Source organism: Carassius carassius, chromosome 4, assembly GCF_963082965.1.
Source record: "Carassius carassius chromosome 4, fCarCar2.1, whole genome shotgun sequence".
In the NCBI taxonomy this organism is placed as follows: Eukaryota; Metazoa; Chordata; class Actinopteri; order Cypriniformes; family Cyprinidae; genus Carassius; species Carassius carassius.
The window spans coordinates 37,425,734-37,439,246 of NC_081758.1; the positions used below are offsets into that span (position 1 = coordinate 37,425,734).

The 13,513-nt window shown below is 38.4% G+C and overlaps 1 protein-coding gene across 1 annotated transcript in view; it reads left to right on the forward strand.

Annotated features, from left to right (window-relative positions):
* sema4c (sema domain, immunoglobulin domain (Ig), transmembrane domain (TM) and short cytoplasmic domain, (semaphorin) 4C) overlaps positions 1 to 13,513 on the forward strand; it is a 53,213-nt gene that overhangs the window by 35,697 nt on the left and 4,003 nt on the right. The window contains exons 3-14 of the mRNA XM_059548693.1: positions 4,944 to 5,098; positions 5,357 to 5,419; positions 5,555 to 5,653; positions 6,878 to 6,974; positions 7,202 to 7,321; positions 8,735 to 8,886; positions 9,009 to 9,184; positions 9,464 to 9,608; positions 10,503 to 10,716; positions 12,079 to 12,194; positions 12,380 to 12,537; positions 12,819 to 12,910. Of these exons, the coding sequence (XP_059404676.1) occupies positions 4,944 to 5,098; positions 5,357 to 5,419; positions 5,555 to 5,653; positions 6,878 to 6,974; positions 7,202 to 7,321; positions 8,735 to 8,886; positions 9,009 to 9,184; positions 9,464 to 9,608; positions 10,503 to 10,716; positions 12,079 to 12,194; positions 12,380 to 12,537; positions 12,819 to 12,910 (1,587 nt within the window). The remainder of the gene's footprint in view (positions 1 to 4,943; positions 5,099 to 5,356; positions 5,420 to 5,554; positions 5,654 to 6,877; positions 6,975 to 7,201; positions 7,322 to 8,734; positions 8,887 to 9,008; positions 9,185 to 9,463; positions 9,609 to 10,502; positions 10,717 to 12,078; positions 12,195 to 12,379; positions 12,538 to 12,818; positions 12,911 to 13,513) is intronic.

Below are 13,513 nucleotides of genomic sequence, written 5' to 3' on the forward strand. Positions count from 1 at the left end.
CTGCTGCTAGTGTTATTTTAGTATTATTTATATACTTTCATAAATATTATAGCATATTAATATTTAGAATTAGCTTTTATTTTTATATTTCAGTTTTTATTTTATTTTTAATAAATATAGGCGCTTTTATCATATTTCATTAGTTTTTGACAGTTTTTATTTGCTTTTATTTCAGTTTTCGCTTTGGTAATCAACTTTAAGGAAACTTGTTTATTTCAGTTAGTTGCCAATACAATATTTCTAATTTAAAGGGAAAGTTCACCCAAAAAATTAAAATTTTCTGTTTATCTGTTTACCCGCTGGGCATCCAAGATGTAGGTGACTTAGTTTCTTCAGTAGAACACAGAAACAAAGATTTTTAACACAAACTGTCGCAGTCAGTATAAGAATGACTTCTTATAATAGAGGTGAATGGAAATCATGGCTAAAACATACAATAAAACAATGAGGCGTTTTCTTTTTCTTCTTGCTTTATAGCAGATTGCAGACTTCGAAGTGAAAATCCTACCTACCTCTCAACTGGACCATTGACACAATATCTACAATCTCAATTAGGAGTGTCAGTGGTCCAATTGAGAGATAGGTGGCGGTAATGCACTTATAAGTCTGCGAAAACTATTTGTCATCCAATCATTTACATTTTTACACACTCTGTTACCTTAGATAATTTAAAAGTTTCATCTGGTCTCTATGAGATATATAGCTAAGTATCATCAGCATAACAGTGGAAACTAATCCCACATTTTCTAATAATATTTCCAAGGGGCAACATGTATATTGAAAATAGCAGAGGACCTAGGACAGATCTTGTGGCACTCCATATTTTACTGGTGATAAATTAGATGACTCCCCATTTAAATAAACAAAGTTGTAGCAATCAGACATGTAGGAGCTAAACCATATTAAAGCCTGCCCTTGGATACCTGTATAATTTTGTAATTGATCTATGAGTATGTCATGATCTATGGTGGCATAAGATTTTATAGAGAATATTAAAGTCAGAATAAAAAAAGACTTCTGTGAAGTTCTGTGAGTAATTTACTATAGCTATTTTGCAAGCTTCGACCATTTTGCTAAGGCCTGGGACACACTATACAATAATATATATAAATAGATAGTTTCAACTGATTTTTAGCCTTATAATCCTTTGAATGCACACTCTATATGATTTGACCAGTTCGCGAGACCACACACTTGTTAATTGTAGTAAAGATTTCACAGTGACACAAGATCTTATGGGAACTGGCGAGATGAAATGTGACTTAAGAAAAACAAATGGAGGTCTATCGGCGTCATAAGCTGGCTCTCCACAAAGAGAAATGTTCCTAGCATGATTAAAGCGCCGACTTCAGTTACCCGGATGACCTTGTGTTATTAGCTTTTACTGGTTATTATTGAGGGATAAGATACCTCGGAATGTCTCGACTGACCAGTCAGAATCAAGTATTCCACAGAGGCGTGTAATAAATATGCGTAATGGCACCATACAATAGAATACAAAAAAAATCCTCAAAGTGGGCCACGTCCACTCTAAAACATGTTAGCAAACCAGATGTTCGCACTCATGAACATGCACAATGAATCACATGCAGAGAGCATTTCTGATAGGCTAGTTTTCGGATAGACTGGAAGGCGTGGGCTGCTCCCCTGGCTCTTTTCTGCTGTTTACGTCATCACTGAGACAGGTATGACATATTTCAGTAACATGTGTCAGGAAGTTGAGATGTCTCACAATTTATGTGTGGTATTCCACAGCACCTTTAAGTAGAAGTCTCCATGTGGTAAGCATTTCATTGCTAACCAGGAGAAAGAGTTGAGTGTGATTTTTCTCCACACAACTCTTTCCATTTCTGTCAACGTTCTTTCTCTCGCTCTGTGCACTAAGTGGCATTTGCGCGTCTTTCGGCCTATTGTTGAGGTAATGCGTTCTGTCCGTTTCCTGTTGCTGAGCCATGTTCTCCTCTCTTCCCTTCCCAAAGCAGCGGCAGCCCCACCACTCCTTCATCTAATCTACTGCAATTATAGCACTTCCCCTCATCCCCCCATCCGCCTACACTCTTACGCTCTTAAGCGCACCGTTTGTGTTCATGTGTCAGCGTAAACACGCCACCTGCGTCTTTCTTAATGTGTTTTTTTCCCTTTCTTCTCTTTTAACTGTGCTGTTATGTGTCAGCCTCAGACGGTGGCTCCCTCTCGTCTTTGTCCTAGCAAATGTGGGTGTATTTTTATAGCCTGTATATGCCTGTATTTGTGCTGTATATGTGCTTTTCTCATCCTAATTTGTGTGTGTGTGTGTGTGTGTGTGTGTGTGTGTGTGTGTGTGTGTGTGTGTGTATGTGTGTGTGTGTGTGTGTGTGTGTGTGTGTGTGTGTGTGTGTGTGTGTGTGTGTGTGTGTGTGTGTGTCCATTTTTTGTGTTTATAAGTCATTCCTTGCTATCCATGTCAAAGCTTCAAAGGCCTTAAAATAGGTCTTTAATAGCAGAGTGTGTGTTTGGAGTGCTGCGGTTATGAGCTATAACCAGGGCAAGACTGTATTTATAGCAAAGCTGCTTTTTAAGGAGCTGTGGAGGAACATCAGAAGAAAGCAGCAGCCTTCAACTTGACTCATTTCAGTTCCGTGGCTCGATTCCCTCAACCAGAGCTCTCTGCCCTCTCATTCAGCCCAGCTGAGAACTCATGAAGGACAAAGACACACACAGAGGGAGAGTTCACCTCTGTTCCCTTTATGTTGCTCACATCTGGATTCCATTCTGTCTATTTTTAGCTTGATCACTTTTTAGGCTGCAAACTTAGATAGAGACTTCCTCTCTCCCCATTAGATATGCTCCTGTTGGCTTTGGTCTAGTTGTTCTTTGTGTATTCTTTGTTTTTGATCATCTTGATCAAAAGTGGGAAAGTTTTGCAAGTTTAGCATTGGAAGTCAGCCCCTGCTGGTAGATGCTATAACTGCAGCATCTGGCATTTTCTCCATTGATAGCCATTCAAAAGTATCCATATCTACTTTTTTTATTTTTAACCAAAATATGAAATGCAATAGTAGATTTTTTTTTTACTGTTGCTTAATTCGTTTCTGGAGGGATCCAACTTACATTTTCCATGTCATGAATAATATTTATTTGTTATATGAATATAAGACTTTTATAATTTTAACATTGTTAAATATAATTATAAATATACATTATATTGTTGTGATACCTATATATGTTTTCCATGGGATGCACAATATTTATAGTACATTTTTTATAAATGTAAGACTTAAGTCTTGTATAAATTTCAAGAAATTTTTCAAAACACTAATAAACTACAGTACATTGTTAAATGTAATATTATAAATATACATTATAAAGTTTTGATTTGATTTTATTTATTTTTAATTTACTTAAAACAAATTAAATATTTTAACAAAATGATATACATCTTAATAACTGCCATTTCACATTTTCAATCATAACATGAAAATTATTATCAGGTTATCATACTATCTTACCTGAATTTTGATTCATCCTTAATTTTTCAAGTCTCAGCTCTGGATAGTCACCAGTGAAGGCTTTGGGATTATGTATTTTCTCATGGTACCATCAGCCACCAGACATCCCTGTAAAAAAACAGACAAAGAACCCCTCATTGGACAGTTTGCTCAACATTGCCACTATCTGGTCAGGATCTGTAAGTGCATCCTGCCCCACTGTGTGTAATTGGCATCTTCGCTGAATAATAATTAGAAATCTCAGTCTGTGCTCGGCTCGGCACAAAGCTCAATAAACTCGAAGCTCTATGACTGGCTGAGAGGCATTTGAGTCATTATGCAGGTATTTAGAAGTGCGAGCATGTTTGCGTCTGTGCGCTTTGTCACATCTCTCTGGCTGTTTGCAACCCAGCAGATGTTCTCCATCCTCCCTGGGGGAAGTCTGTTTCCCTGCTCCTCTTGGATCATCCAGCCCTCTTATACGTTAACAAGCTGCTGCTCTCCAACTAATAACCACATGCTCTCCTGACTTCCATCCTGGCAGAATCTTCACCACCACTCACCGTGTCTCTCCAAGATGCCTTTTCTCCCCTCTTCTCTTGGAGCACTTGCTCATCATAACCTTCTCTCCTCTCTGCACCCATCTGCCTTGGTAGCGATAAATCCGATCAGGCACAGTATTCTCGTGTGTTCAGAGATGCATTGGATTCTGGTGTCCCCTCCTGGCTTCTTCACTGGCTTAAACGAAGATTGAAGATGTCGCCCTTTGTTTTAAGACTGCGACAGATAGACCAAGATCATAGCCAGCTTGCTGCATGTGCCTGTTAGTAGTGACTAGTAGTGTGTATATATACACTACACTGTAATGTACAGGAATATTAATGTACAAATATATTTAGATTTGTATTTATACAACAATATACCATCATTGCTTTATTTATCTATTTATTTATTTCTCTGATTAAAATATATGAAATTATAATGTATTACTATGTATAATAATTTCATGTTATATGTGAAAATATACTTACAGAATACATGATTATATAGAAAAAAAACATTCACATATAACATTAACAATGACCAGTTTTTAATCTAGGTTAAAATAAAACTATATTTATAAATATATGATGATTTCATTTATATCATTCATTGTTAATTCATGTTTGTTGTTCGTAATACATCATTTGATGTTAAGGCCACCACCAAACCTGCACTAACCAGCATAAACCACCCTGGATCATATGAATTCATATTGGCCCGAATTAATCTTTTTAACACATTGCCAACCAGTTTAAGTAAAGGTTATGAGTGTCCATGGAAATTCATGCTTGCCTAAGTTGGCATTTTCAGCAGGAGCGTCGATGAACATGATAAATGTGAGAGATTTTTTTAAAGCCCAAGAGTCATATTGGATCAGTGACATTTGGATCATGTTAATACCCCTCAAAATACACATTTCTTCGCACTTTTCAGATGTGCACGACAGTATGGCGAGGTTTCGTGCTGTTGGGGTGTGGAACTTCACCATGTTGACCCTGGCAGAGCATGAGAGGGTTTTGTACGTGGGCGCCAGAGAGCACATCTTCGCCCTGGATCCCAACGACATCAGCAGACAGCTTCGACCACAGGTATGTTTAGTGAAGAAAAATAATTTTATTTCATTGAGAAAACCCCCAGTGCACCCAAAAAATACTAATCCACAAGCCATCAAGCAAAAAGAGCATTAGCATTTTATCTTTCAAAAATATCAGCATTTAAAAATGACTCACCCTTTCAATGGCATAGCCATTTGTAGTAAATTGCCAGTTGCGGTAGTCAATAGCGAATGGAAGTTTTACATTCAGAGTGCTATTTGCTTGTAAAAGTCATGTCTGTTTCTCTCTTAGATTGAGTGGTCTGCTCCTGTGGAAAAGAAAAGAGAGTGCGCAGCGAAGGGGAAGAATAACCAGGTACCGGGTGATGTTGCATCCTTTATGTTTTAACAGCTTTACTTTGTCTGGCCTCGCTGAAATGCATTTACTCTCCCTCCCTCTCACCTATGTTCTCTTTGTTTCTCTCTCTCTCTTTCATCACCATCTTTGCAGACTGAGTGCTTCAACTACATTCGCTTCCTGCAGAGCTACAACCACACACACCTGTACACGTGTGGGACGTATGCCTTCCAGCCCAAATGCACCTATATTGTGAGTGTCCGCTCTTCTCTTTGACTCAGAAATCCACATTATCAAATGGAGCGGACTGTGATATGATGAAGGAACTGTGTGGAACTGTGTATATATATATATATATATATTTACATTAGTCATTAAGCAGACACTTTTATCCAATGGAAGGAATCAAAATCAACAAGAGAGCAAGTGCTATAACAAGTCTCAGTTACCTTAAGGCAGTACACGTAGCAAGGTTTTTTTTTTATCATTATTACTATTATTATATGTATTATAAATATTTGATTATATCTTAAAAAGTCATTTATTACTATGATGGCAAACCTGAATTTTCAGCAGCCATTAATTACAGTTTTCAGCATCACATGGTCCTTCAAAAATAAAAATGCTGGTGCTTAAATATAAATAATGGTTCTCATTATAATCAGTGTTGAAAACAGCTTTTGCTGCTTAATACTTTTGTGAAAACAGTAAAATATTCTTTGATGAATAGAATGATCAAAAGAACAGCATTTATTTGAAATGAAAACCATTTGTAACATAATAACATAATATTATGTCTTTACTGTCACTTTTAATCAATTTAATGCATCTTTGCTGAAGAAAAGTATTCATTTATATACAAAAAACTTTTCAATGGTAGTGTCACAAAAATATTAAGCAGCACAACTGCTTTCAACATTGATAATTATAAGTAATGTTTCTTGAGTAGCAAATAAGCAATTAGAATGATTTCTGAAGAGTCATGTGATCAGTGATGCTGAACATTCAGCTTTGCATCACAGGAATAAATGTAATTTTAAAATGTATTCAAATAGAAAACATCTCTTTTAAATTTGTACTGTATTCTTTTTTAATTATTATTATTATTATTATTTTGCGGCTTTGGTGAGCATAAGCGACTTCTTTCAAAAACATTATTCCAGTCTTTTGACCAGTAATATATGTATGTGTGTGTGAGTCAGCAACTGGCTTCCAGTGTGCCAAAGTGAAATAAATCAAATGTAAATGAGGTTGTGTTATCACGCAGCGCGGAGTGATGTGATAAGACTGCATGTGTGTGTATTGCCCTTGTGTGTGCACACTTATTTGTATGTGGGCAGGAGGACGATTCAAGAGGGCTCAGCTGCTGCTGAAACTCTAGTTGGCAAACATAGCTGGTGGCGCAGTGTGTATGTCAGGTCTTCAGTTTTGTGTGTGTGCTCGATCCATATGTGACCATTTCTCTTTGTCTGATAGAATGCAGATTATTTCACTCTGGATAGCGCCACCCTGGAGGACGGCAAGGGAAAGTGCCCCTACGACCCCGCCAAAGGTCATACAGGCCTCATTGTTGGTGAGTCACACGTTTCCGACATGCAGAAACCTGCATTATTATTCTTGTGTCTTGCATGTGGGTGTCCTTTTGTGTTCAGTGTAGCCTGTGGATGCGTTTATGCCTCCTCTCTTCCCACACTCGGGAGAGAATGGAGTCCCTCTTTAATATCTCATAACCATGAGCTGTAGACAGGAGTGTGTGCATGTGCGCCTGTTCCCGCTCTAAGTGTTCTTCTCCTTTCCTAGACAAAGAGTTGTACTCTGCCACCCTCAATAACTTTCTGGGCACAGAGCCCGTAATCCTGAGAAACCTGGGACAACAACATTACAGCATGAAGAGTGAATACCTGCCGGCTTGGCTCAACGGTGAGTCTGAAAACACACACATGCACAAAATATATGTCATGCCTCCGCTGCACAGACCAGCTTATGTTGTCCTGGTGCACATGGATGACCAGCTTTACCAGCACCAAAACACGTCAATAAAACATGTTACTTCTTCAGACATGGATTATGACATTATCTGTATTCAATTGTTGGTAACTTGATGCGATCCTACATCTGTCTGAATTCAGCTGTTGGTATATGTCAATTCACATTTTTACATTTAAAATATATTTCAAGTCTGCATAAAAAAAATATATTATTTGAAAATGTACATTTTTACAGCATTTATTAACTAGAATAAACCTTGTTGCTTCTTTGGACATGGATTACTGAGATGTCTGGATTCAATTGTTGGTGACTTGACACAAAACCATGTATCCTCTCATTCTCCAAAACTCATCTCTGAGTCGTTGTCATAGCAACAGGTCCATAAGCTCAAACCTGGTTTGTTTAAAGGAAACAGGATTAGATTTCGGCTGTTAAAGTCTGTCCCAGCCTCTGCATCATTCTTTTGAGCGCACTCTGTTGTACCAGAGGATGTAATAATGTAGTATTATTATAATTCTTTTAATAATAGCCTAATTTAAAGTAAAATAATCATATTGTTGACAGTAATAGGCAAAGCTGTTTTACTCAATGTGAAGTAATAATTTCCCTCACATAATCTGTACATGAACTGCAGCACAGACATTGTGTGCTGGTCTTTGGTTCTTTGTGTTCTCGTCAGCTCTGGAGATGCTTCTCTGTCTTGCCATTAGACAAGTGTACCTAGTCTTCTAACATAATAAGACATCATTTATGATTATTGTTGTTTCCCGGCCACATTTTCTGCTTTTAAAAAAGAGCTTTTATGTGTTTAATTCATCTGGATGCATTAGCAACTGACAGAAACACATAAAACCTGTATGGGAAATGAAAATGTAAATATAATGTAACAGTTAAATATTGGCACATTTAATTAATCTCCAACTTTCAGCCTACTCTTTCTCCTTCTGTATTCATATTGTCTATATGCACAGATTCATAAATTAGATTGTAATTGACATATTTCTATTTTTTTTGTATATTGTCTCAAAGACTCATTCCAAATATGCAAATCAAATCCAACCATGTGTTTGAAGAACCGAATCAGCTAGAGAGGAATTACCACATTTAAAATATCTGTTCTACAGCGTATTATCTCAGATAATACAGTATTAAGCAATGTAAAAGTAACATGGCCCCTTTCTTTCAAGCAGAGTTAATCCGAAATCAGCTCAATAAACAGTGTCCCAAGGTGGAAACCCAAGATCTTTAATCTGTTCATCAAGCAACCAGCAGCTCCTTATCTGTTAAGCGCCTTGTCTCCAATTCTAACACATCCTTCCATATCTTTCCCTGTGTCTGGTACAGAGCCAAACTTTGTGGGTTCGGCATTGGTCCGGGAGAGCCGCAACAGTAAAGATGGAGATGATGATAAGATCTACTTCTTCTTTAGCGAGAGAGCTGTGGAGCTGGACTGTGACAGCGATCTGACAGTGGCACGGGTGGCACGTGTGTGTAAGGTGAGAACATTTAAAGTATATAACCAGAAGGTTGTCCAGTAAATTTAGCTCTAGGGTAAAGTGTCCTGCAAGCCGCTTTGAAATAAAACGTCTGTTAAATGGCTTCTTGTTTCACTTTTCAGGGAGACCTGGGCGGCACACGGACCCTACAGAAGAAGTGGACCACCTTCCAGAAAGCTCGGCTGATGTGTTCTTTCCCTGAGCGCCACATCACCTTCAATAACCTGCGTGCCGTCTTCACCTTGCCCGGGGCGGACTGGAGGAGCACTAGCTTCTACGGCATCTTCCACGCGCAGTGGTGAGCGAACCCTGCTGCCATGCCAGTCCGTGTCATAAATATTTCTCTCTCTTCCACTTACTGTCATAGTTGTGAAAGTCGCTCTGTCCTCTGCTTGTATAAAAGTGTCACCATGCCAAACATCCAGCCGTGTTCGTCAAGTTCAGAAAAGGCTGCACTGTCATTATGTTGACAGTAAGGCTATTACTGTAATAAACCAGCCAGTGTAGCGCAGTCATTTAGTTCAGACTGACTGACTACTTTTTCCTCTCTTTTTCTCCATCCTTTACTCTCTCTCAGGGGGGATGTGGATGTGTCTGCTGTGTGTCAGTACCAGATCGCAGAGGTGAAAAATGTGTTCGATGGGCCGTATAAGGAATACAGGGAGCCGTCTCAGCGATGGGGCCGATACACTGGCACCGTGCCCAGTCCACGACCTGGAGCGGTGAGCTTAGCAGCCGTTGTGATGGGAGGCCGAGAGGGCGTCCGTGACTAAGCAGTTGGCTAAATATAGATTTTAGTACATACAGTCATTTTTCACACCGCAAATCAGTACTTAATAAGTGTCCTGTTGGATTATAACATTTTAAAAATATCTTAACAAAGATTTTGTATGAGAGTATGAAAAAAAGAGATTTGCCGATACACTTAATTTAGCAGGAACACATAAAATTGATCAAAAGGTAAAATAAAGACTTTGACATACTTTGACAAAAACACACACATACTTACATACATACATACACATCTCTCTCTCTCTCTCTGTATATATATATATTTTTTTTTTTTCCCCACATAAATGCTGTTCTTTTGAAAAATTGTATCCAGAAAATTTTTTGTCATGGTTTCTACAAATAGCAAGAGAAATAAATCTTGAGATTGCAATCAGGATGCTTAGTTGAATTTACATGAATTTCAAATGAAAAGGAAATTTATTTTGCTTTTTTTATCTAAAAGTGCAAAAAAAAGTTTGCTTTTTTAGTTTATATGTCTCAGCACATTAACTTTTATTCAATATAACTTATATTGACCCTGGCAGAAGAACACTTAATTTCCCATAAATCTTTCTTCTTCCTAGTTCCTTTTATTCCAATTCATAGTTCATATGGGGTGTATTTTTTTATTTTATCATGTTGTTTAAAAAATACTTGTCACGTACAATCTCAGAAATAAAGGTACAAAAGCTGTCACAAAGGTACAAACATGTACTTTTGAAAAGCTACCGCCCCAGTGACAGATTTCGTACCTTTATTTTTGAGAGTGGATGATGTGCTGTATTAAGCTGTGAAATCCCTAATCAATTAAAAAGACTTTTCTTTCTTGTTTCTGTCTTCCACAGTGCATTACAAACTTTGACAGGGAAAACGGCTACAACAGTTCTCTACAGCTGCCTGACGCTACGCTAAACTTTGCCAAGAAGCATCCGCTAATGGAAGACCGGGCAGAAGCTCGCCCCCTGCTGCTTACTAAAGGGATCAACTTCACCCGACTAGCTGTGGACAGAGTGAGCTCACTGGACCAGGGATCCTACAACATGCTCTTCATAGGCACAGGTATGTGATTTAAAGTGAAACACGTAAATGGATTAATGTACAAAACATTACATGGCAAATAAAAGCAGTATTTATTCGTCAAGAGGGTTATTTGAATGTTATTTTTCCAGCATCGTCTTCCTTTGTCCTTTTTGTCCTTTTTTGCACAAGTGTGAATAGAACAGCCAAAGAAACCATTTTATGAGCCATAATGTTGTATCCAAGTGGTAAAGTCACACCCCCACCAATTTATTCCAGCCATGCAGGAAGGACAGTCCTTTAAATAAAAATGGAAAAGATGTATTTGGCCTTGGTAAAATTCACATCAATTGCACACAAAAGACCTAGCCTTAACCTAGTTAGTTAATAAAAGAAAGGTTAGCTGTCCTGTGGTGTAACATTTCAAACAATTTTGCCATTTTATAATAATTATTCTTCGTCATATTAAACACCATGTTAATTCAGAGACTTTATGAATGTTAATTAACAATATATTCATGTTATAAAATATATGCTTTAAAATATATTTTAAACTTTTAAAAATGTGTTTTCCGTGTGTGTGTGTGTGTGTGTGTGTGTGTGTGTGTGTGTGTGTGTGTGTGCTCTTGTTTTTGCGACATATCAGGACACAACTCTGTATAATGACATGGGTGTGACACAGGTATTACAAGGAGAGGGTGACTTAAGAGGACCCATGTCCTCATTTTTCAAAACGCGGACATATCATAAATCATACAGAATGAGTTTTTTTGGGTTGGTGTAGGGCCATAGAATTTACAGTTTCTACAGTATAAAAACCATTATGCCTATGGGATGTCCCCACTTTTCACAAAAACAAATGTGTGTGTGTGTGTGTGTGTGTGTGTGTGTGTGTGTGTGTGTGTGTGTGTGTGTGTGTGTGTGTGTGTGGCGGAGAGAATCAGAGTCTTGGATTGAGGATTAAGAGTCAACATAGATACTCTGACATAAGCAAAAGTGGCAGGGTGGATTTGTAAATCACACCCTGTAGCTCTTCCACTCTCCTCCGTTATCCCTTTTCCGCACTCTCCCTTTTTTCTCCATACTGAGAGAGGGGTCAGTGGCACATTATCTGTGACAAGCACTGTGTGAGAGGACGGGATAAAGTACACACACACACATATGGAGTTATGATAGGTCATGGCACCAGCTGGGGTGTATTCAATTTTCCTGCTGGTAATCGGCGTAACCTTGTTCCTAAAATCCAATGACGAAGAAATATTCCATGTGTTGATGATACATTAATGGACTATTTGTCTCTCCTCTCTTGCCTTTTTCCCTCTCTGTCCCCATTCCATTATTTCTCTCCCTTTGCATATAATCTATCCCCCATCTTTCCACCCGGTCTCACTGTTTGTCGTTCAGCGGATGGATGGCTCCAGCGCATTGTGATTTTGGGTTCAGAGGCTCATGTGATAGAAGAGATCCAGCTGTTTGATCGGCAGCAACCAGTGGACAGCCTCACCATCTCGCACAGCAAAGTAATTTCTGATCTGTTCTCTTGCTGAGCCAATCTCTTTGAACCCTGCTCTCCTGCCTGACTAGCATTAACCGGTTTTGTTCAGACCGAGTAGGAAAACAGAAAGCACTGATAACTGAAAATAATTTGCTTGCTAGTATTGTTTTCCTCCCAGATCTCCCAGATCTTTCCATTCTTTCTCCACAGAAGTATTTGTACATTGGCTCCCGCTCGGAGGTTCTTCAGCTGCCCTTGGCAAACTGCAGCCGGTACCATTCACAGCCAGACTGCCTGCTGTCCCGAGACCCGTACTGTGCCTGGGACAGCGAGGGACGCGCATGTGTCCGCATCGACCTCCACCGCGGGTAAATTCATCTATCTTTTACTTAGTTCTGCTGCTAAAATCCTTTCACCATCATCCATCCACTCCTTTTCTCATGTCTGTTGTGCTCTCCTTTTTGTTTTCTTTCCATTTGTGCTCTTGCTCTCCTCCACTGTTCGCTCCTCATCATTTTGCAAAGGCTTTCCCTTTCCACCCCCTCTGTTCTCCTCCACAGGTCCCTATTTGTACTTTTAAGCTGCATCCCTATAGCAGTGTGTCTAACAGCCTTCTGACACATCATCAATATTTGTGCTTCCCCCACAGCTCCACATCCACACTCTCGCAGGACCTCATGCTGGAGAGGTTCAACCGAGGAAAAGCCAAGTTTGATAAGCCTTTCTCCATCCCCAGTCCTGGTACGTCAGACTTACGCTGCCCCCTGCAGGCCCCCTGTAGCGAGTGGTTTTCCATTAGGGGTCAAGCACACTTTTATGGTGTTTTACCAGGTCAATGAGATTACTACTACTACAAAAAAAAAAAAAAAAAAATTATATATATAGTAAAATAGTAAAAACATAAAATTGTAAACATAAAATATAATTTATACCTGCGGTGGCAAAAATAAATAATAAAAATAAATAAAAAATTAAATACATTTTTATTCATTTATCCTTTCCTTGCTGATTAAAATATTATATATTATTATATATTATATATGATATTAATTAGGTTATATATACAGTATATATACAGACCAAAAGTTTGGACACACCTTCTCATTCAAAGAGTTTTCTTTATTTTCATGACTATGAAAATTGTAGATTCACACTGAAGGCATCAAAACTATGAAATAACACATGTGGAATTATATATGGAATTATATACATAACAAAAAAGTGTGAAACAACTGAAAATATGTCATATTCTAGGTTCTTCAAAGTAGCCACCTTTTGCTTTGATTACTGCTTTGCACACTCTTGGCATTCTCTTGATGAGCTTCAAGAGGTAGTCACCTGAAA